The sequence below is a fragment of the Elephas maximus genome, chromosome 11 (assembly GCF_024166365.1).
Source record: "Elephas maximus indicus isolate mEleMax1 chromosome 11, mEleMax1 primary haplotype, whole genome shotgun sequence".
In the NCBI taxonomy this organism is placed as follows: Eukaryota; Metazoa; Chordata; class Mammalia; order Proboscidea; family Elephantidae; genus Elephas; species Elephas maximus.
The window spans coordinates 96,896,682-96,920,274 of record NC_064829.1 but is presented as its reverse complement, the minus strand read 5'-3'; the positions used below and the strand labels follow the sequence as shown (position 1 = coordinate 96,920,274).

The window sequence follows — 23,593 nt, the reverse complement described above, 5'->3', positions numbered from 1 at the left end:
TGATGCAACAAGTCTAAAGACAACATGCCAACCCACTGAGGGTGACAGAGCAGAAGGATGCAAAGGGCCCAGGTCCTTGATGGGGTCACTGAGTTGCAGAACCTTCCTGAAACCACTCACCTCCATCCTTCTTGCTACCATGTATTTTGTTACTTGCAGCTAAAAGCATCCTCATTGACACACTCTCTAAATTCACAATGAGAAACCCAGCTGAGGAAAAAAAAAAAAAAGACATCACGCTAGTGCAATCATTCACTGGCACCACATCATTTGGTCAATCAACAAATATTTATCAATCGCCTGCTACACGTCATGCTCTGTGTAAAGTGTTGAGGGTAATAACACGGGCCTTGCCTTCAAGTAACTCTCAGTTTAGAGACGGAGTCAGAGGAACGCATGAGGAGTGGGGGGCTTAGGGATTCAGCGACCCAACACATGACCAAGGGGGGAGTTAGGGAAGGGTCTTCTGAGATGGCAATGGTTACCTTTAGACTTGAGAAGTGAATGACACAAGGCAAAGAGAAGTGTTCCAGGTGGAGTGAATTTCAGGGACAAAAGTGCCCCATAGGGTTTTCAATAACTGATTTTTCAGAAGTAGATCGCCAGGCCTTTCTTCCAAGTGTCTGGGTGGACATGAACTGCCAACCTTTTGGTTAGCAGCCAAGTATGTTAACCATTTGCACCGCTCAAGGACTCTGTCCTCTAGAGTAGCAGGTGCAAAAGAGACTCTCTGAGACTAACGTAGAGACAGGTGGCCCAGAAGAGCCGCACATGGGGTCTCATCCTCTCAAGCTGCCTTCCAAGACCCTTTCTCTTCTCCCAGGCCCAGGATCCCTAGAAAACTTGGCAACGAGGCAAGATAAAATGTCACACATTCACAGAACAAAAACATCAAAGGGTCCATTTTGAACACATTAAGTCTGAGATGCCATCTGGACATCTAAGTGAAGGTGTCAAGTAGGGAGTTGGCTTTTCAAGTCTGGAGTTCTGGGGAAAGGTCAGGTGGGGATAAGACATTTGGGTGTTATGTGTATGTTAGTATTTAAAGCCATGAGAGTGGACAAGATCACATTGAAGAAAAATGCAGGTAGGTAAACAGTCTGAGGACACTCCCTGGGACCAATATTTAGAGGCTGGGGAGAGAACTTCTGTGTGGTGCAAATGGTTTTCACTCAACTACTAAGCTAAAGGTTGGCAGTTTGAGCCCATCCAGCAGTACCATGGAAGAAAAGCCCTGGCGATCTGCTTTTGTTAAGATTATAGACAAGAAAACACTATGGAGCAGTTCTACTGGGTAATACATGGGGTGGCCATGAGTTGGAGTCGACTCGATGGCAACCAACACATACGCACACTAGAGTAGCAGGGGCGGAAGTACTGAGAGGAGGATCAGAGAGGCTGATAGAGGCCAAGCCCCATGGCAGAGAAAGGTCGTGGTGAGGAGTTTGGATAATATCTGATGGACAATGGGCAACCACGGAAGGGTTTTAAGAGAGGAGGGACAGAATTTGATCTGTTTTAAGATGAAGGCTCTGGGAGCTGGATGAAGCATGGCCTAAAGGAGGGAAAAGTGAGTGTAGGGAGAACTTTTCAGAGAACATGGCTGGGCTTCATCACCAACGCTAAGAAATGCAGCAAGTCTTGTCTTTCTTCTGTAGCGCCAGAGCTACCTGCCTGCTTTGAGGCTGTGCAAACCACCCTGTTAGCAGGAGTCTCTCCCAGCCCAGCAGTCACATCCCCTTGGTTGCACAAATACAAATGGAGTCTTCTTCTGTGGTGAGACAAGGAGACAGGAGGTCCCATTTGGGGGGTACAACCTTCCATTATGGCAGGCCAGGAAGGCCCTGCCTACTGCTGGGAGTGAAACAGGAAGTCCTGCCCCAAAATGTTCTGTGCTGTGCAGGTCACTGTCCCTGCTCACACCTGTGTGGCTGCCCGCACAGTCCTGGGGTAACCACGAGGAGAGATGACTGTACTGGGGCCTGAGGCCTGGAAGAGAGAGAAGGGAGGAACTCAGGAGTCACCCTGGATGTGACACGGCTCCCCTAACCTTTTCTTGCTCCAGTGCTCACCATTCAGAAATTAGCTGGGCTCTCTCCATTTGGAAGGTGAAAATAAATGGCTGGTCACTCATGGGGGAGATAAGACATTCAACAACCCAACTTTTACGGGGAAAGTGGAATGAAAGTCTTGTCCAATTTTTATGGGGGGAGGGTTCAATTCCATCCTTCTTTGGGGGAAAACTGTAATTCACTCTTTTTTTTTAATATATAAAAGTTGGATGGGAAGCCCTGTCCAACTTTTATATTAGAAACAAAAATGAAGGGAGGGAAGAAGAATGAGGGGAGGACGGAGAATGAAAGGGAAGGAGGGAGTGAGGGAGGGAGGAAGGGAAGGAAAGAGGAAGGAAGGAAGGAAAAGGGGAGAGAGGAAAGAAAGGAGGAAGGAAGGAAGGAAATGAGAAAAGTAGGTAGGTAGGTAGAAAGGGTAAAGTTTCACCAACTTCGTAAACCATAAAGTAAAACTGGAGAATGAATTCAGAGCATTTCATTTCCCTGACTTAAAAAAAAAAAAATCCCTGTTCAGGGAAGAAATTGGGGCACCCACACTCACTTGGTGGGTCCTGGCTGGACTAGGATCCTCCAGGGGAACTTTGAGGGCCACAGGCTGTGGAGTCTGCACTGGGGTCACATTCTGCATCGTCTTCTCTGGTAGAATGACCACAGGGGTCAAGGTAGGGAGCTTCTTCTTCTTAGGAGTCTTTCCTGAGAAAGACAAGGAAGAGAAATGGGAATCCATGATTGGATGCTCAAACACGCCCCCATGGGCCCCAGCCAATGGCAAGGAAAGCTGGACTGAGAGACGGAGCCTGACTCCGATTGGCTGATATGGAGATGAAGTTGGTGGGACAGATGACCTATGCCTGCACTGATTGGTTCAGCCAGGTCTCTGATGGGCCTCTTCTCAGTGACCCTCCCAGGTGGTCTGGTAGAGGCTGCCTCTTCAGCAGGTCCCTCACTCACCCCGAAAGCGGCACAGACAGCAGATGCACAGGACAAGAAGCGCTGCCAGGAGCCCCAGGCCCAGTAGGGAGCCCAGGACAATGCCAGCGATGGCCCCAGGGCTCAGGGTGGAACCTAGAAGAGACAAAGAAAAGAGAGAAAAGGAGCCATGGCTGCACCCAAGTTTTCTAAGCCCGTAATTCCCGCGCCCCTCAGGGACCCAGGGGTCCAGACCTCCTGCCCCTCTTTGCTTCAGACCCTGGAATCTGGGACCCCAGGTGCCTGGCACTCTGCTAGGTGCTGGGGATCCAATGGTGGACAAAACAGGCAAGGTATCTACCCTCTGGAGATCAATTCTTGGAGGGAAGTCAAGTAAATGAACAAATAAATTACATAATTACAGATTGCAGTAAGAAGGAAAAAATGTGCTTTGATATGTGAGGGGAGGTAACATACGGAAAGGATGGTGAGGAAAAGTCCCTGAGTGTTGTGGCTTAAATTGTGTCCCCCCAAAATACATGTTATAAATCCTAACCCCTATACCTATGGATGTAATCCCATTTGGGAATAGGGTTTTCTCTGTTATGTTGATGAGACCGCATCAGTGTAGAGGTGTCTTAAACCTAATCACTTTTGAGATATAAAAAGAGCAGATTAGCTACAGAAGCGAGCACAAATGAGGGAAGACAGATGTCACGAGTCGGTCATCAGGGAAGAAACAGAAGCTGAAAGAGAACAGATCTTTTCCCAGACAGAAAAAGAGCCTTCCCCTAGAGCCAGTGCCCTGAATTTCATCTTGTAGTCTCCTGAACTGTAAGAAAATAAATTTCTATTTTTTAAAGTCACCCACTTGTGGTCTTTCTGTTATAGCAGCACTAGATAACTAAGACAGGAGTTATTTGCATAATAATGATGTTTAAAGCCATGACAGAGTCCCTGCGTGGCGCAAACAGTTAAGCTCTCAACTACTAGCTGAAAGGTTGGTGGTTCGAACCCACCCAGTGGCACCTTGGAAGACAGGCCTGGCGATGTGCTTCCGAAAGGTCACAGCCTTGAAAACTATGGAGCAGTTCTATTCTGTACACGTGGGGTTGCCATCAGTCAGAGCCGACTCGACAGCAACTAACAACAACAAAGCCGCGAGAGCTGACAAGATCACACTGAAGAGAAATACAGACAGAAAAGCGGTCTGACATGGTGTTGGGGACCAGTTAGCTCAACTGACATAAAGTTGGACTGCACCTCAACATAAAGAAAACAAAAATCCTCACAACTGGACCAATGAGCAACATCATCATAAACGGAGGAAAGGTTGAAGTTGTCAAAGATTTCATTTCACTTGGATCCACAATCAACAGCCATGGAAGCAGCAGTCAAGGAATCAAAAGACACATTGCGTTGGGCAAATCTGCTGCAAAGGACTTCTTAAAGTGTTGAAGAGCAAAGATGTCACCTTGAAGACTAAGGTGCGCCTGACCCAAGCCATGGTGTTTTCAATCGCCTCTTATGCATGGGAAAGCTGCACGATGAATAAGGAGGACTGAAGAAGGATTGACTCCTTGGAATTATGGTGTTGGAGAAGAATATTGAATATACTATGAACTGCCAAAAGAATGAACAAATCTGTCTTGGGAGAATTACAACCAGAATGCTCCTTAGAATCAAGAATGGTGAGACTACGTCTCATATACTTTGGACATGTTATCAGGAGGGATCAGTCCCTGGAAAAGGACATCATGCTTGGTAAACTAGATGGTTAGAGGAAAAGAGAAAGACCCTCAACAAGATGGATTAACACAGTGGCTGCAATAATGGGTTCAAGCATAGCAACAATTGTGAGGATGGTGCAGAACCAGGCAGCGTTTCATACTGTTGTGCATAGGGTCGCTATGAGTAGGAACCGACTCGACGGCACCTAACAACAATGACAACAGTTTATAAAGAAAATATTCTACATTCTACTTTGGTGAGTAGAGTCTGGGGTCTTAAAAGCTTGTGAGCAGCCATCTAAGATACTTCAGTGGTCTCGCCCCATTGGTAGCAAGGGAGAATAAAGAAAACCAAAGACACAAGGGAAAGAGTTCAAAGAACTAACAGACCACAACTACCACAGCCTCCACCAGACTGAGTCCAGCACAACTGGATGGTGCCTGGCTACCAACTGTGCAGACAGGGATCACAATAGAGGGTCCCAGACAGAGCTGGAAAAAAACGTAGAACAAAATTCTAGTTGAAAAGAAAAAGACCACACTTCCTGGTCTGACAGAGACTGAAGAAACCCTGAGAGTACAGCCCTCGGGTAACCTTTTAGCTCTGTAATGAAGTCACTCCTGAGGCTCACTCTTCAGCCAAAGATTAAACAGGCACATAAAACAAAACGAGACTAAAGGGGCACGCCAGCCAGGGGCAAGGACTAGAAGGCAAGAGCGGACAGGAAAGCTGGTAATGGGGAACCTAAGGTCAAGAAGGAAGAGTGTTAACATGTCGTGGGGTTGGCAACCAATGTCATAAAACAATATGTGTATTAATTGTTTAATGAGAAGCTAGTTTGCTCTGTAAACCTTCATCTAAAGTACAATAAAAAAAAAAAAAAAAGAAGAGGTCTGAGGACCAAGCCCTGAGACATTCCAGTGTTTAGAGGTTGTGGAGAAGAGGAACCAACGAAACAGACCAAGAAACACTTGCTGGAGAGCCAAGAGGAAGCCAAGGAGAATCACCCACAGCGCCAACTCACCAGTCTTGTAGACCCGACTTTGTGAAGGGGTCCCCGGCCGGCCCCCCAGGGTGGGCAGGATGCGCAAGGCCCAGGTCCCAGGGCTCCGAGGGGGGAGGGGCATCACAGCGGACCGCTCCTGAGGTCCCAGGATGAGCAGGGACACCCAGTCCTTGTAGGTGGTGGCTCTTCCCAGGTCAGACCCCTGTGGCCGAGCCTGGACCTCAAAGCCACTGATCAGTGCCCCGCGCTCCACGTCCCAGGTCAGCACAGCCCCATCTTGGGCTTTCTGCAGCCTCCATGAGGAGATGGAAGGCCCTAGAAGAAGAAAAGGGCTGGGGGCTGGACTCCTGTGTCCTTGAGCGGCAGGGGGAAAGGGACTGGAGGCTTAAACTCCCGAGTCTGAGGAAAGAAGGGGCTGGGGGCCTGGACTACTGGGTGTAGAGGGAGGAGGAGGCTGGGGCCTGAACTCCTGGGTCTGAGAGAGGAAAGGACTGGACACCTGACCTCCTGGGTCTGAGGGAGAAGGGGCTGCAGCCCCCAACTCCTGGGTCTGAGGGAGGAGGGGTTGTGGCCCTGGACTCCTGGATCTGCAGGATGAGGGGACTGGTGGCCTGAACTCAGGGTGGGGGGTTTGAGGGAAGAAGGGCTGGAGCCTGGACTCCTGGGTCTGGGAAAGAATGGGGCTCACCAATGAGGGTGATCTGGTCACCACCAGCACCCAGTGCCCCACTGCACAACACAGAGTAATTTCCTAGGTCCCAATCCAGGCTGAAGTTGCCAATGAGGAGCCTTCGTCCATCTTGGCTTAGCCGCAGGCGACCTCCGCCACCGAGAGCCAGGGGCCGCCCTTCCCGGGCCCAGGATGCTCGCGAAGGTGGGTGACAGCCAGAGGCCTCCAGCACCACCTCTGCCTCCCCTGACCGTGTCTCTTCCACCTTCGGATGCAGCAGCACCTCTCGGGGGGCCTCTGAAGGTGGGAAAATATCAGTAAGCAAGTCAAGCCCTTACCCTGGATTTAAAGGAGCCCCAGTGATGCAGATAGTTAAACACTTGGCTGCTAACACTGGCAGTTCAAACCCACCCAGCAGCTCCGGGGGAGAAAGACCTGGCAATCTGCCTCCGTAAAGATTGTTGTTGTTGTTGTTAGGTTCCATCGAGTCGGTTCCGACTCATAATGACCCTGTGTACAACAGAAACACTGCCCTGTCCAGCACCATCCTCACAGTAGTTATGTTTAAGCCCATTGTTGCAGCCACTGTGTCAATTCGTCTTATTGAGGATCTTCCTCTTTTTCACTAACCCTCCATTTTACCCTGCATGATGTCTTTCTCCAGCAACTGGTCCCTCCTGACAACACATACAAAGTATATGAGACAGTCTCAGCATCCTTGCTTCTAAGGAACATTCTGGTTGTACTTCTTCCAAGACAGATTTGTTCATTCTTCTGGCAATTCATGGTATATTTAATATTCTTCACCAACATCGCAATTCAAAGGTATCAATTCTTCAGTCGTCCTTATTCATCATTCAGCTTTCCCATGCATAGGAGGTGATTGAAAACACCATGGCTTGGGTCAGGGACACCTTAGTCTTCAAGGTGACATTTTTGCTTTTCAACACTTTTTTTTTTTTTTTTTTTATAATAACTTTTATTAAGCTTCAAGTGAACGTTTACAAATCCAATCAGTCTGTCACATATAAGTTTACATACATCTCACTCCCTACTCCCACTTACTCTCCCCGTCTTGAGTCAGCCCTTTCAGTCTCTCCTTTCTTGACAATTTTGCCGGCTTCCCTCTCTCTCTATCCTCCCATCCCCCCTCCAGACAAGAGTTGCCAACACAATCTCAAGTGTACACCTGATATAATTAGCTCACTCTTCATCAGCGTCTCTCTCCCACCCGCTGACCAGTCCCTTTCATGTCTGATGAGTTGTCTTCAGGGATGGTTCCTGTCCTGTGTCAACAGAAGGTCTGGAGAGCATGACCGCTGGGATTCCTCCAGTCTCAGTCAGACCATTAAGTTTGGTCTTCTTATGAGAATTTGGGGTCTGCATCCCACTGCTCTCCTGCTCCCTCAGGGGTCCTCTGCTGAGCTCCCTGTCAGGGCAGTCATCGATTGTGGCCGGGCACCAACTAGTTCTTCTGGTCTCAGGATGATGTAGGTCTCTGGTTCATGTGGCCCTTTCTGTCTCTTGGGCTCTTAGTTGTCATGTGGGCTTGGTGTTCTTCATTTTCCTTTGCTCCAGGTGGGTTGAGACCAATTGCTGCATCTTAGATGGCTGCTTGTTAGCATTTAAGACCCCAGACGCCACATTTCAAAGTGGGATGCAGAATGATTTCATAATAGAATTATTTTGCCAATTGACTTAGAAGTCCGCGCAAACCATGTTCCCCAGACCCCCGCGCTTGCTCCGCTGAGCTTTGAAGCATTCATTTTATCCCGGAAACTTCTTTGCTTTTGGTCCAGTCCAATTGAGCTGACCTTCCATGTATTGAGTGTTGTCTTTCCCTTCACCTAAAGCAGTTCTTATCTACTGATTAATCAATAAAAAAACCCTCTCCCACCCTCCCTCCCTCCCCCCCTCGTAACCACAAAAGTATGTGTTCTTCTCAGGTTTACTATTTCTCAAGATCTTATAATAGTGGTCTTATACAGTATTTGTCCTTTTGCCTCTGACTCATTTCGCTCAGCATAATGCCTTCCAGGTTCCTCCATGTTATGAAATGTTTCAGAGATTCGTCACTGTTCTTTATCGATGCGTAGTATTCCATTGTGTGAATATACCACAATTTATTTACCCATTCATCCGTTGATGGACACCTTGGTTGCTTCCAACTTTTTGCTATTGTAAACAGAGCTGCAATAAACATGGGTGTGCATATATCTGTTTGTATGAAGGCTCTTGTATCTCTAGGGTATATTCCAAGGAGTGGGATTTCTGGGTTGTATGGTAGTTCTATTTCTAACTGTTTAAGATAACGCCAGATAGATTTCCAAAGTGGTTGTACCATTTTACATTCCCACCAGCAGTGTATGAGAGTTCCAATCTCTCCGCAGCCTCTCCAACATTTATTATTTTGTGTTTTTTGGATTAATGCCAGCCTTGCTGGTGTGAGATGGAATCTCATCGTAGTTTTAATTTGCATTTCTCTAATGGCTAATGATCGAGAGCATTTTCTCATGTATCTGTTGGCTGCCTGAATATCTTCTTTAGAGAAATGTGTGTTCATATCCTTTGCCCACTTCTTGATTGGGTTGTTTGTCTTTTTGTGGTTGAGTTTTGACAGAATCATGTAGATTTTAGAGATCAGGCGCTGGTCGGAGATGTCATAGCTGAAAATTCTTTCCCAGTCTGTAAGTGGTCTTTTTACTCTTTTGGTGAAGTCTTTAGATGAGCATAGGTGTTTGATTTTTAGGAGCTCCCAGTTATCGGGTTTCTCTTCATCATTTTTGGTAATGTTTTGTATTCTGTTTATACCTTGTATTAGGGCTCCTAGGGTTGTCCCAATTTTTTCTTCCATGATCTTTATCGTTTTAGTCTTTATGTTTAGGTCTTTGATCCACTTGGAGTTAGTTTTTGTGCATGGTGTGAGGTATGGGTCCTGTTTCATTTTTTTGCAAATGGATATCCAGTTATGCCAGCACCATTTGTTAAAAAGGCTGTCTTTTCCCCAGTTAATTGACACTGGTCCTTTGTCAAATATCAGCTGCTCATACGTGGATGGATCTATGTCTGGGTTCTCAATTCTGTTCCATTGGTCTATGTGTCTGTTGTTGTACCAATACCAGGCTGTTTTGACTACTGTGGCTGTATAATAGGTTCTGAAGTCAGGTAAGGTGAGGCCTCCCACTTTCTTCTTCTTTTTCAGTAGTGCTTTGCTTATCCGGGGCTTTTTTCCCTTCCATATGAAATTGGTGATTTGTTTCTCTATCCCCTTAAAATATGACATTGGAATTTGGATCGGAAGTGCGTTAAATGTATAGATGGCTTTTGGTAGAATAGACATTTTTACTATGTTAAGTCTTCCTATCCATGAGCAAGGTATGTTTTTCCACTTAAGTATGTCCTTTTGAATTTCTTGTAGTAGAGCTTTGTAGTTTTCTTTGTATAGGTCTTTTACATCCTTGGTAAGATTTATTCCTAAGTATCTTATCTTCTTGGGGGCTACCGTGAATGGTATTGATTTGGTTATTTCCTCTTCGGTGTTCTTTTTGTTGATGTAGAGGAATCCAAGTGATTTTTGTATGTTTATTTTATAACCTGAGACTCTGCCAAACTCTTCTATTAGTTTCAGTAGTTTTCTGGAGGATTCCTTAGGGTTTTCTGTGTATATAATCATGTCATCTGCAAATAGTGATAACTTTACTTCTTCCTTGCCAATCCGGATACCTTTTATTTCTTTGTCTAGCCTGATTGCCCTGGCTAAGACTTCCAACACGATGTTGAATAAGAGCGGTGATAAAGGGCATCCTTGTCTGGTTCCCGTTCTCAAGGGAAATGCTTTCAGGTTCTCTCCATTTAGAGTGATATTGGCTGTTGGCTTTGCATAGATGCCCTTTATTATGTTGAGGAATTTTCCTTCAATTCCTATTTTGGTAAGAGTTTTTAGCATAAATGGGTGTTGGACTTTGTCAAATGCCTTTTCTGCATCAATTGATAAGATCATGTGGTTTTTGTCTTTTGTTTTATTTATGTGATGGATTACATTAATGGTTTTTCTGATATTAAACCAGCCTTGCATACCTGGTATAAATCCCACTTGATCAGGGTGAATTATTTTTTTGATGTGTTGTTGGATTCTATTGGCTAGAATTTTGTTGAGGATTTTTGCATCAATGTTCATGAGGGATATAGGTCTATAATTTTCTTTTTTTGTAATGTCTTTACCTGGTTTTGGTATCAGGGAGATGGTGGCTTCATAGAATGAGTTGGGTAGTATTCCGTCATTTTCTATGCTTTGGAATACCTTTAGTAGTAGTGGTGTTAACTCTTCTCTGAAAATTTGGTAGAACTCTGCAGTGAAGCCGTCCGGGCCAGGACTTTTTTTTGTTGGGAGTTTTTTGATTACCGTTTCAATCTCTTTTTTTGTTATGGGTCTATTTAGTTGTTCTGCTTCTGAATGTGTTAGTTTAGGTAGGTAGTGTTTTTCAAGGAATTCATCCATTTCTTCTAGGTTTTCAAATTTGTTAGAGTACAATTTTTCATAATAATCTGAAATGATTCTTTTAATTTCATTTGGTTCTGTTGTGATGTGGTCCTTCTCATTTCTTATTCGGGTTATTTGTTTCCTTTCCTGTATTTCTTTAGTCAGTCTAGCCAATGGTTTATCAATTTTGTTAATTTTTTCAAAGAACCAGCTTTTGGCTTTGTTAATTCTTTCAATTGTTTTTCTGTTCTCTAATTCATTTAGTTCAGCTCTAATTTTTATTATTTGTTTTCTTCTGGTGCCTGATGGATTCTTTTGTTGCTCACTTTCTATTTGTTCAAGTTGTAGGGACAGTTCTCTGATTTTGGCTCTTTCTTCTTTTTGTATGTGTGCATTTATTGATATAAATTGACCTCTGAGCACTGCTTTTGCTGTGTCCCAGAGGTTTTGATAGGAAGTATTTTCATTCTCGTTGCTGTCTATGAATTTCCTTATTCCCTCCTTGATGTCTTCTATAACCCAGTCTTTTTTCAGGAGGGTATTGTTCATTTTCCAAGTATTTGATTTCTTTTCCCTCGTTCTTCTGTTATTGATCTCTAGTTTTATTGCCTTGTGGTCTGAGAAGATGCTTTGTAATATTTCGATGTTTTGGACTCTGCAAAGGTTTGTTTTATGACCTAATATGTGGTCTATTCTAGAGAATGTTCCATGTGCGCTAGAAAAAAAAGTATATTTTGCAGCAGTTGGGTGGAGAGTTCTGTATAAGTCAATGAGGTCAAGTTGGTTGATTGTTGTAATTAGATCTTCCGTGTCTCTGTTGAGCTTCTTACTGGATGTCCTGTCCTTCTCCGAAAGGGGTGTGTTGAAGTCTCCTACTATAATTGTGGAGGTATCTATCTCGCTTTTCAGTTCTGTTAAAATTTGATTTATATATCTTGCAGCCCTGTCATTGGGTGCGTAAATATTTAATATGGTTATGTCTTCCTGATCAATTGTCCCTTTTATCATTATATAGTGTCCTTCTTTATCCTTTGTGGTGGATTTAAGTCTAAAGTCTATTTTGTCAGAAATTAATATTGCTACTCCTCTTCTTTTTTGCTTATTGTTTGCTTGATATACTTTTTTCCATCCTTTGAGTTTTAGTTTGTTTGTGTCTCTAAGTCTAAGGTGTGTCTCTTGTAGGCAGCATATAGATGGATCGTGTTTCTTTATCCAGTCTGTGACTCTCTGTCTCTTTATTGGTGCATTTAGTCCATTTACATTCAGGGTAATTATAGATAAATAAGTTTTTAGTGCTGTCATTTTGATGCCTTTTTATGTGTGTTGTTGACAATTTCATTTTTCCACATACTTTTTTGTGCTGAGGCGTTTTTCTTAGTAAATTGTGAGATCCTCACTTTCATAGTGTTTGACTTTATGTTAGTTGAGTCGTTACGTTTTTCTTGGTTTTTGTCTTGAGTTATAGAGTTGTTATACCTTTTTGTGGTTACCTCATTATATACCCCTATTTTTCGAAGTAAAAACCTAACTTGTATTGTTCTATATCGCCTTGTATCACTCTCCATATGGCAGTTCAATGCCTCCTGTATTTAGTCCCTCTTTTTGATTATTGTGATCTTTTACCTATTGACTTCCATGATTCCCTGTTATGTGTATTTTTTTTTTAATTAATCTTAATTTGTTTGTTTTTGTGATTTCCCTATTTGAGTTGATATCAGGACGTTCTGTTTTGTGACCTTGTGTTGTGCTGATATCTGATATTATTGGTTCTCTGACCAAACAATATCCTTTAGTATTTCTTGTAGCTTTGGTTTGGTTTTTGCAAATTCTCTAAACTTGTGTTTGTCTGTAAATATCTTAATTTCGCCTTCATATTTCAGAGAGAGTTTTGCTGGATATATGATCCTTGGTTGGCAGTTCTTCTCCTTCAGTGTTCTGTATATGTCGTCCCATTCCCTTCTTGCCTGCATGGTTTCTGCTGAGTAGTCAGAACATATTCTTATTGATTCTCCCTTGAAGGAAACCTTTCTTTTCTCCCTGGCTGCTTTTAAAATTTTCTCTTTATCTTTGGTTTTGGTGAGTTTGATGATAATATGTCTTGGTGTTTTTCTTTTTGGATCAATCTTAAATGGGGTTCGATGAGCATCTTGGATAGATATCCTTTCGTCTTTCATGATGTCAGGGAAGTTTTCTGTCAGAAGTTCTTCAACTATTTTCTCTGTGTTTTCTGTCCCCCCTCCCTGTTCTGGGACTCCAATCACCCGCAGGTTATCCTTCTTGATAGAGTCCCACATAATTCTTAGGGTTTCTTCATTTTTTTTAATTCTTTTATCTGATTTTTTTTCAGCTATGTTGGTGTTGATTCCCTGGTCCTCCAGATGTCCCAGTCTGCATTCTAATTGCTCGAGTCTGCTCCTCTGACTTCCTAGTGTGTTGTCTAATTCTGTTATTTTATTGTTAATCTTTTGGATTTCTACATGTTGTCTCTCTATGGATTCTTGCAACTTATTAATTTTTCCAGTATGTTCTTGAATAATCTTTTTGAGTTCTTCAACAGTTTTATCAGTGTGTTCCTTGGCTTTTTCTGCAGATATCCTAATTTCATTTGTGATATCATTAAGCATTCTGTAAATTAGTTTTTTATATTCTGTATCTGATAATTCCAAAATTGTATCTTCATTTGGGAAAGATTTTGATTCTTTTGTTTGGGGAGTTGGAGAAGCTGTCACGGTCTGCTTCTTTAAGTGGTTTGATATGGATTGTTGTCTCTGAGCCATCACTGGGAAACTAGTTTTTCCAGAAAATCCGCTAAAAAAAAACAGCAGTCAGATCCCTATCAGAGTTCTCCCTCTGGCTCAGGCTATTCAGATGTTAATGAAGCCGCCTGGGGAGGGTGGGGGAGGGAACAGAGAGATAGGAGAGTAGCACCTCAGAATATAGCCAGAGTTGCTTGTCTTGCTTGGAAAGACTATTATATCTGAGATTCCCGCGGGCGCGTCGCCTATGTGTGCTGTCTGTGTGGAGATTGCCCCCGGGGGGTCTGGCCCGCTGGAGTCACGGTCAGATCCTCCGCTTCCAGCCCCACGCCCAGCGTCAAGGCTCCCCTACTGGGACGGTGCACTCTCGACTCCAAAATCAGTCGCTGCCTCCTGGGGACTTCTCGTCCCTCCAGCCGCGTGGCCGTGCCGCCCCCGTGAACCAGGTGGGCCCCCTCCCGGGGTTAGTTCAGATGGGTGGAGTAGCTCCCCGTGCTTGTGCCGCGACCGAGTGTCCCGGCTGGAACGCTGTTCTCCCCGCTCCAATACCAGTCGCTGCCTCCCGGGGACTTCTCCTACCGGCTGCGTCCCACGCCGCCCACGCGACCCGGATGGTCACCTTCCCGGGGTTAGTTCAGGGGGTGGAGCAACTCTCCGTGTTTATGGCGTACCTGCGTGCAGTCCATATCCCTGTGGGACGGTTCCCCGGCTCGGGTGCTGCTCTTTCTGCTCCAAGATCAGTCACTGCCTCCCGGGGACTTCTCCTAACGGCTGCGTCCCACGCCGCCCGTGGAACCGGCTAGTCCCCCTCCCGGGGTTAGTTCAGGGGGGTGGAGCAGGTCTCTGTGCTTGTGCCGTACCTGACTGGTATGCTGGCTCCAGGCTCTGGAAACAATCGCTGCTTCCCCGTATTAGTTCGTTCTCCGTCTCTAAATCTGTGTTTGTTGTTCAGGGTTCGTAGATTGTTATGTATGTGATCGATTCACTTGTTTTTCCGTGTCTTTGTTGTAAGAGGGATCCGAGGTAGCGTCTGCCTAGTCCGCCATCTTGGCTCCGCCTCCGCTTTTCAACACTTTTAAGAGGTCTTTTGCAGCCGATTTGCCCAATGCAATGCATCTTTTGATTTCTTGACTGCTGCTTCCATGGCTATTGATTGTGGATCCAAGTAAAATTAAATCCTTGTCAATGTCAATCTTTTCTCCATTTATGATGATGCTGCTTATTGGTCCAGTAGTGAGGATTTTTGTTTTCTTTATGTTGAGGTGTAATCCATACTGAAGGGTGTGGTCTTTGATCTTCATCAGTAAGTGCTTCAAGTCCTCTTCACTTTCAGCAAGCAAGGTTGTGTCATCTGCATAACGCAGGTTGTTAATAAGTCTTCCTCCAATCCTGATGGCCCATTCTTCTTCATATAGTCCAGCTTCTCTGATTATTTGCTCAGCATTCAGATTGAATAGGTATGGTGAAAGGATACAACCCTCACACACACCTTTCCTGACTTTAAACCACTCAGTATCCCCTTGTTCTGTCTGAACAACTGCCACTTGATCTATGTACAGGTCCCTCATGAACACAATCAAGTGTTCTGGAATTCCCATTCTTCGCAATGTTATGCATAATTTGTCATGAGCCACACAGTCGAATGCCTTTGCATAGTCAATAAAACAAAGGTAAACATTTTTCTGGTATTCTCTGCTTTCAGCCAGGATCCATGTGACATCAGCAATGATATTGCTGGTTCCACATCCTCTTCGGAATCCGGCTTGAACTTCTGGCGGTTCCCTGTCGATATACCGCTGCAGCTACTTTTGAGTGATCATTGGCGAAATTTTACTTGCGTGTGATATTAATGATATTGTTCGATAATTTTCTCATTCAGTAGGATCACCTTTCTTGGGAATAGACATAAATATAGATCTCTTCCAGTTGGTTGGCCAGGTAGCTGTCTTCCAAATTTGGCATAGATGAGTACTTCCAGCACTGCATCCGTTTGTTGAAACACTTCAATTGGTATTCCATCAATTCCTGGAACTTTGTTTTCTGCTAATGTCTTCAGTGCAGCTTGGACTTCTTCCTTCAGTACCATTGGTTCCTGCTCATATGGTACCTCCTGAAATGGTTGAACGGCAGCCAATTCTTTTTGGTATAGTGACTCTGTGTATTCCTACTATCTTCTTTTGGACCAGTTCTTTTTGGTACAGTGACTCTGCGTATTCTTTCCATCTTCTTTTGGTGCTTCCTGAGTCATTTAATATCTTCCCCATGGAATCCTTCAACATTGCAACTTGAAGGTTGAATTTTTTCAATTTTTTCAGCTTGAGAAATACAGAGCATGTTCTTCCCTTTTGTTTTTCCATCTCCAGGTCTTTGCACATTTCATTATAATTCTTTACTTTGTCTTCTCGAGCCACCCTTTGAAATCTTCTGTTCAACTCTTTCACTTCTTCATTTCTTCCTTTCGCTTTAGCTACTCGACCTTCAAGAGCAAGTTTCACAGTTTCTTCTCATATTCACTTTCGTCTGTTCTTTCTTTCCTGTCTTTTTAGTGACCTCTTCCTTTCTTCCTGTATGATGTCCTTGATGTCATTCCACAACTCGTCTGGTCTTCAGTCATTAGCGTTCAATGTGTCAAATCTATTTTTGAGATGGTCTCTAAATTCAGGTGGGATATACTCAAGGGTATACTTTGGCTCTAGTCGACTTGTTCTAATTTTCTTCAGTTTCATATGAGCAATTGATCGTCTGTTCTGTAGTCGGCCCCTGGCCTTGTTCTGACTGATGATATTGAGCTTTTCCATCGTCTCTTCCCACACGTGTAGTTGATTTGATATTATGCGATCTCTGGCATCATTTCTATCACCAAGGCCGTATTTTCCAGCTACTGATCCTTCTCCTTTGTTTCCAACTTTTCAATTCCAATCTCCAGTAATTATCAATGCATCTTGATTGCATGTTCAGTCAATTTGAGACTGCAGAAGTTGGTAAAAATCTTCCATTTCTTCATCTTCGGCCTTAGTGGTTGGTGCATAAATTTGAATAATAGCTGCATTAACTGGTCTTCCTTGTAGGCCTATGCCTATTATCACTGACAGTGTTGTACTTCAGGATAGATCTTGAAACATTCTTTTTGACGATGAATGCAATGCCATTCCTCTTCAAGTTGTCATTTCTGGCATAGTAGACCATATGATTGTCCAATTCAAAATGGCCAATACCAGTCCATTTCAGCTCACCAATGCCTAGGATACCAATGTTTATGCATTCCATTTCATTTTTGATGACTTCCAATTTTCTTAGATTCATATTTCATACATTCCAGGTTCCAATTATTAATGGGTGTTTGCTGCTGTTTCTTCTCATTTTGAGTCGTGCCATATCAGCAAACAAAGGTCCCAAAAGCTTGACTCCATCCACGTCATTAAGGTTGACTCTACTTAGAGAAGGCAGTTCTTCCCCAGCCACCTCTTGAATGCCTTCCAACCTGAGAGGCTCATCTTCTGGCAGTATATCAAGCAGTGCTCTGCTGTTATTCATAAGGTTTTCACTGGCTAAATCTTTTCAGAGGTAGACTGCCAGGTTCTTCCTACTCTGTCTTAGTCTGGAAGCTCAGCTGAAACCTGTCCTCCATGGGTGACCCAGCTGGTATTTGAATACCAGTGGCATAGCTTCCAGCATCACAGCAACATGCAAGCCCCCACAGTAGGACAAACTGACAGACGCGTGGGGGCCGAAAAGATTACAGCCTAGGAAATCCTTTAACTAACCAAAGCCCGTTGCCATTAAGTTGATTCTGACTCATTGCAGCCCTATTGGACAGAGTAGAACTGTCCCATAAGATTTTCAAGACTGTAATCTTTTTGGAGAGCCCTTTTGGTGCAGTAGTTAAGCGCTTGGCTGCTAACTGAAAGGTCAGCGGTTGGAACCCACCAGCTGCTCCACCGAAGAAGATGTGGCAGTGTGCTCCCTTAAAGATTTACAGCCTTGGAAACACTATGGCGCAGTTCTACTCATCCTATAGGGTTATTATGAGTCGGAATCGACTGGAAGGGCAAGGGGTTTGGTGTTTTGTTTTGTTTTGTTTTGAACCCTTCATGAAGGTTTAAAGGATTAAAGGAAAAATCCCTTCCCTCCTCGGGAACCAGAAGAAAGCCCCTCCCCTTCTCACCCGGGGTGATGGTGCAGGCACGTGTGGCCACCAGGTGACGAGCAACGCAGGTAACAGTGACGCCGCTGAGCCGTGGGTGGGCAGGAACTGATGCTAAGAGTGTAGAGGGCACCGGTCCGGCGCGGACGCCTTCGGGGAGACCCTGAAACTGCAGAGAGGCGGCAGGGACCCCGCCAGGCCAAGAGCAGCGGAAGCGGAGGCTGCGGTCCCCGGGTCCTCCTTCGACTGAGCACTGTGGTGACCCAGGGGGTAGATCTGAGGAAGGGAGAGACAGGGACAAAGGATACAGTCTCTCCCCTCTTTCTCTTCTAGCCCCGCCTCTTGGTGCATTGAGTCCACCCCTTCTCATCTAGCCCCGTCCCTCTAGGCGTTGACCCTGCTACATTCTCTTGCTGAACCCACCTCCTTTGCCCAGTAACTCCACCCCTAAGGGGGCGTCCAGCAGCCACCCTGACTGCCTCTAGGAAAGAAACCTACGCACTGCATCTTGGCACCGTGATTCTTTTCCTTCCAAATACAGCCCAGCCCTTTCCTTTCTGGCTCCATCCCTTTTACCAGGTTACTCCACCCCCTCCTTGATTATGCCACAGGTAGCCTTTCTTTGCTGATGTCTCCTCTTTTCCCAGACATGTCCGCCCCTGCGGGTCTCGCCCTCTTTCTAGGATGACCCCGCCCCTTTTCTTGTGTCTCTGCCCACTTTCCCAGTAACTTCTTTTGCTGATTCCACTTACTGGCCTAGGCAACTTAGTTCCTTCCCTTTCTGACTTCCATTCTTTGTGATTCAACTCTGCAGATTACTTGGTGACATTGCTTCTTGCCCAGGAATCTCCTCCCATTCAGTGCTAGACCCGCCCCCTCTCCAGGGTATCCCTACCCCTGTTGACTCTGCCTCTTACCCTGGGCATACACCCCCTTCAGAGAATCTCCCCTGCTCCTTGCTGCCCCCGCCCCTCCCCCGGGTATGCCCTCCCCTCCTGTTTTGTTCCCCTCTCCCCAGGTATCCCGCCCTCCTTGCTGGTCTTGCCCGGTCTTGTGAGCCTGGGTCTCTCTGCCCGCTTTGCTGACCCCGCTCCCCCTCCTAGCCACCCTTGCCCCATCGTGCGTCTAGGTCCCGTTGCTCTCCTGGGCATCCTCGCCCCTTCAGGGAATCTGCATCTGTCCTCAATGACCTCGCCCCTCCGTCTGGCATCCCCGCCCCGCCCTGCTGTATTGGCTCTCTCTCCGAGACATCACCTCCCTCTGGTTGGTCCCGCCCTCTCTCCCGGTCGCCCTTCCCTCCGGCTTCGTTCCACCCCTCTCCGGGTACCCCTGCACCCTTTCTGGTCCCCCGCTTTGCTGACCCCGCCCTCTTTCAGGTATTCCCCATTGGCCCCGACCTCTCTCCCGGGCACCCACCACCACTCTCTCTTGCTTTTGCCTTTTCCGGGTATCCCTCATTGGTCTCGCCCTTTCTCCTGGTACCCTCCCCTCCCGCCTCGTCCCTCCCCTCCCCAGGTATCCCGCTCCCCTGAAAGCCCCGTCCCTTGCTGGCTCTGCTCCCTCTCAGGTGGCTCCTCCTCAGGTTTCCACTCCTTGTTAGCCCCGCTTTTTCCCGCTGGCCCCGCCCTCTCACCCTGGCACCCTTCCCTCCTGCTTTGTGCTGCCCCCTCCCCAGGTAGCCCGGCCCGTTGCTGGCCCCGCCCCCTCCCCAGATGCCCGCCCTTCCGGCTTGGCCCCGCCCCGGCCGCGCTCACCTGCCACGGTGAGGTTGAGCAGAGAGCGGCGGCGTTGGCCGGTGCGCGGGTTTGCAGCGAGGCAGGCGTAGGCGCCGGCGTGGCCCGGCCCGACCTTGGGCAGCAGGAGGCGCGGGCCGGCTGGCACAGCGGCCTCGGCCGGGTCGGCCAGGCTCCAGGCGATGTCGGCGGGCGGCCGCGAGGCGGCGCTGCATCTCAGGGTCACGTTGCTGCCTGCGGTGACGTACAGGGCCGGGGAGGCGTCGCGGTCCGAGGACACAGTGATGGCCGGCGGGTCTGGACCGTCTGGGTGGAGGAGGCAGGGTCACTCGGGACTCCTCCAGGACCCCCGGAGACTGAGCCCTCAGCCCCCTTGTCCCCAGCCGAAGGTGGTGCTCCACTCACAGAAGACGCTGACATTGGCTGCGGCCTCCGTGTGGCCGAAGGGGCTGCGGACGCTGCAAGTGTACCGGGCATGGTCGCTGCGCACTGGGCGCTCGATGACCAGCTGGTCGCCCTCCGCGCGGATCCGGGGCGGCTCTGCTCCCTCGCGGTCCGCCGCCTCGAGGGCCCTTGCGTTCCGGCTCCAGCTCAGCTCCCCGCGCCCCGGCCTCCACCCCACACAGCGCAGCCGGAGCTCGGCCGCCCCCTCCTCTGTCTCTGGGGCCTGGGGCTGCACCGACAGCTGGGGCAGGGGCTCTGGAAGAGGAGGAACAAGCTCAGGACCTGGCCCGTGAGTCCGGCCCCCAGCCCCATTGTCCCTTAGACCCAGGACTCCAGGCCCCCAAACCCGATGTCATGAGTCTGAGGCCTCCGGGTCCCTTCTCCCCTAACAGGAGTCTTGACCCCAAGCCCAACTTCCCTCAAGCACCCATGTCTTGCCCACCATCCCCTTTTCACCCTTCCTCAGGGGCCTTAGGGAGCCCTGGTGGCACCGTGGTTAAAGTACTTGGCTGCTAACTGAAAGGTTGACAGTTTGAACCCACCAGCAGCTTCGTGGGAAGAATATGTGGCAGTCTGCTCCCGTAAAGATTACAGCCTTGGAAACCCTATGAGGCAGTTCTGCTCTGTCCTATCAGGTCATTATGAGTCGGAATCGACTGGAAGGCAATCGGTTTGGACTTTATGCAAACGTCCTCAGAACAGCACAGTGAATTGCCCAAAGGTCTCCCAGAGCAGAGCAGACCTCAGCGCCCACTTACCATACACGCCCACTGTGAACTCCCGAATCTGCCGGGAGACCCCGGCGCGTATGACCTCGGCTGTGTAGACCCCGGCATCGTCCAGCTGGGCAGAGGAGACTTCCAGACCCCCTGTGGCCTGGTCAAATCTCAGGCGGCGTCGGTGAGCAGGGTCCAGGCTGATCAGCGGAGCTCCTGGCCCCAGGCCTCCGGTTACCAGCACCGTGGAGCCCCGGCGCCAGACCACCAGAGGTGCAGGGGACCTGGGGTTAGGGGCTGGAGCCAGGGGAAGCTGGATGGTAGCACCCACCAGCACCGCTAGGTGTCCCCGTACCTGCTGGGGGAAGCTTGAGGCTGGGTGGGCTTCTGCAGAAACTCCAGATTCCCGGCTCTGGGCAGAGGATTCAAGATCCTCGGGGGAGAGTTTTGAACCGACTTTCATATCTGGGCCTTGAGCAGAAATATTGGAAGCTGGGGTCTTAACAGGGAAGGAAGGCTTGGGGTCTTTGGCAGAAACTTCGGACCCAACTTTGGATCCAGGGATTTCACGTGAGGTGGGATCCAGGGTCTCGGCAGGGACTTTCAAACGTGGGCCCTCAGCAGAAACATTTGCCCAGAGGGACCCAGACATATCTTTTGAACTCAAGGCCTCAGTAAACCATTTGGAATCAGGGGTGTCAGCAGCGGTTTTTGAACCTGGAGATGGATCTGGAAGTTTCCAGCTGGTGACTTTGGTGGAGGAAACTTTGGAATCCAGGCCCTGGGAAGAGCTCTCTGAGGCAGAGGAGAAATTGGTTTGCTGAGCTCCAGCAGAGGCTCTGAGGGTGAGGACCCCTTCTCTGGATGCTGCAGAGGAGAGGAAGGGAGGTTGTTGGGGGAGGCTGTGGGAAAGGGGGCTGCTGGGGAAGGGGCTGGGCAGGGGACTCACCCAGGAGCAGGAAGAGCCGCAGAGCCTGAGAGATGTCCATGGTGCTGGCTGCACCCGCCAGGACACTGGAACGAGTCCCGGGGCCTGCGCCAGTCCCTTTCGGACAGGACTAGTCCAACAGGACGGGTAGGTAGCTTCCTGGGCGGGGAAGGGAGCCAGACTCAGTGAGAGGTGCCAGGATATCCCACCCTGATCCAGTGGCTAAGCCTCCCACCCCACCCCACATGCCTTCATCAGCTGACCCCATTAGATGGGAGTCCGAGCTTGACCCTTGCACTCCCTACCCCCAGGCAGAAGAGGGTGAGAACTGAGTGTTGTTGTTGGGTGCCCGTGTAACAGAGTAGAACTGCCCTATAGGGTTTTCTTGACTGTAATCTTTACAGGAGCAGATTGACAGGTCTTTTTCCTGAGGAGCCACTAGGTGGGTTCGAACTGCCAACTTCTTGGTTAGCAGTTGAGTGCTTAACTGTTGCATCACCAGGGCTCCTTGGGAACTGAGTGCCAGCTGGAAATGTGGTAGGGTGGGGCAAAGCTGGGAAGACTTCCTGGAGAAAAAGGAGGTGCCCTTTCAGAGAGCCCCACCTCTGATGGTCTCAGCTCAGGCTTCTTCCTCCCTAGCCTCCTATTCCCCCTTACAGCTTCTGATACGTACTCAAGTCTGACCCTGCTCCTCTGCCACTCTAAACTCTCCCATGGCTCCCTGTCACCCTCAGAACCGAGTCTCAAGTCACCATCTAAAGGTCTGACATCTTTCCTCCATCCCAGATCTGCATTTCTGTGTCCTCCCAAGCCCCTCATATGCCCCATGTCCCCCTAAGCTCAGCATCTTTCCTCTAACCCAGTCCTCCTCCTGGGTTTCCCATCTCCAGGTTGGCTCCACCATCTTTGCAGTCATTGGGCCAGCTGTCCTCACTCTCTCCCTCCCCCTCATTCTCCAATCTCCAAGGTCTGTCCCTCCTGCCCCCTGAATCTCCCTGCCCTCTTCCCTTCTCTGTCCCCATTCTCTGGTCCTCTCCTCCTGAACCCTTGCCCAGCCTCCTTTCTGGCCTCCAGTCCCTCCAGTTCCCCACATGGCCCTGAGGGTCTTTCTACAACCAGAGATGACTTTGCCCCTCTTTTGCTCACACCCTTCCCATGGCTCCCAGTGCCCTCAGGAGAAAGTCCAAATTTCTCAGCAGAACTTCTAGGCCCTGTTTTGCCTAGACTCACCTACTCCATCCACTTCTTCCTACTCACTCCAAACCACTTACCACCTGCCCCATCTATCACCTCCCAGCCTTTGCACATGGTGCTGTTTCCTCTTCCTGGAATGCTCTTGCTCACTCCCCTCCCTCCTCCAACCTGGCTAACCACACCTGTCCTTCAGATCTCATCCTATTAAGAACAATAATAATAATTACAGGTTATCATGCACCATGAACCATGCTAAATGCGTCCCATGCAGGATCTGGCTGAAACCTCTGAAACACCCTATGAGTCGAGTGTTGTTACTCTCATTTGACAGACCAGGGGACTGTGGCTCAGAGAGGTCTAGGGGCCTGTTGGAGGTTGCACAGCCAGAGAGGGAGGAGCTGGACTTGACCCAGGATGATCAGACTGCTCACTCCTTCAGAAAGTTTTCCCTCCCACCCAACTCTGGGGTTAGAGCCTCTGTTAGGCCCCCAGGCCTCTGAGCTGACTCCCAACACAGTTTTCCCTATGCTTAAAACACTACCACTAGTAATACGTTTAAAGAACTACCTATAAACCAAAACCAAACCCACTGCTGTTAAGTCAATTCCAACTACCGGCGACCCTATAGGACAGAGTAGAGCTGCCCTATAGGGTTTCTGAGGAATGGCTGGTAGATTCAAACTGCTGACCTTTTGGTTAGCAGCCGAGCCTTTTAACCACTATGCCACCAGGGTGGGATCTCAAATTAACAACAGCAACTTGAAAGGATAGGTAGGAAACCTAGCGGGCAGTGAGATTATGTTAATGCGG

At 47.9% G+C, this 23,593-nt stretch overlaps 1 protein-coding gene across 1 annotated transcript; it reads right to left on the bottom strand.

Annotated features, from left to right (window-relative positions):
- Positions 1 to 301: 301 nt before the first annotated feature.
- Positions 302 to 21,653, bottom strand: VSIG10L (V-set and immunoglobulin domain containing 10 like). Its single transcript, XM_049901957.1, has 10 exons — positions 21,611 to 21,653; positions 20,704 to 21,528; positions 19,907 to 20,200; positions 19,523 to 19,807; positions 17,790 to 18,044; positions 6,407 to 6,685; positions 5,737 to 6,033; positions 3,024 to 3,137; positions 2,614 to 2,765; positions 302 to 1,989 (listed from the first exon to the last, which is right to left on the bottom strand). The coding sequence occupies exons 1-10, from the start codon at positions 21,648 to 21,650 to the stop codon at positions 1,918 to 1,920; spliced, it is 2,613 nt and encodes an 870-aa protein (XP_049757914.1). The 5' UTR covers positions 21,651 to 21,653; the 3' UTR covers positions 302 to 1,917.
- Between the last annotated feature and the right edge of the window lie 1,940 nt (positions 21,654 to 23,593).

Coding starts and splice junctions, on each gene's coding strand:
- VSIG10L (XM_049901957.1), bottom strand. CDS start 21,650: ATGGACATCTCTCAGGCTCTGCGGCTCTTCCTGCTCCTGG. Junction 19,808..19,906: donor AGCCAATGTCAGCGTCTTCT/GTGAGTGGAGCA, acceptor TCCTCCACCCAG/ACGGTCCAGACCCGCCGGCC. Junction 18,045..19,522: donor GCTCAACCTCACCGTGGCAG/GTGAGCGCGGCC, acceptor TCCCTTCCTCAG/ATCTACCCCCTGGGTCACCA.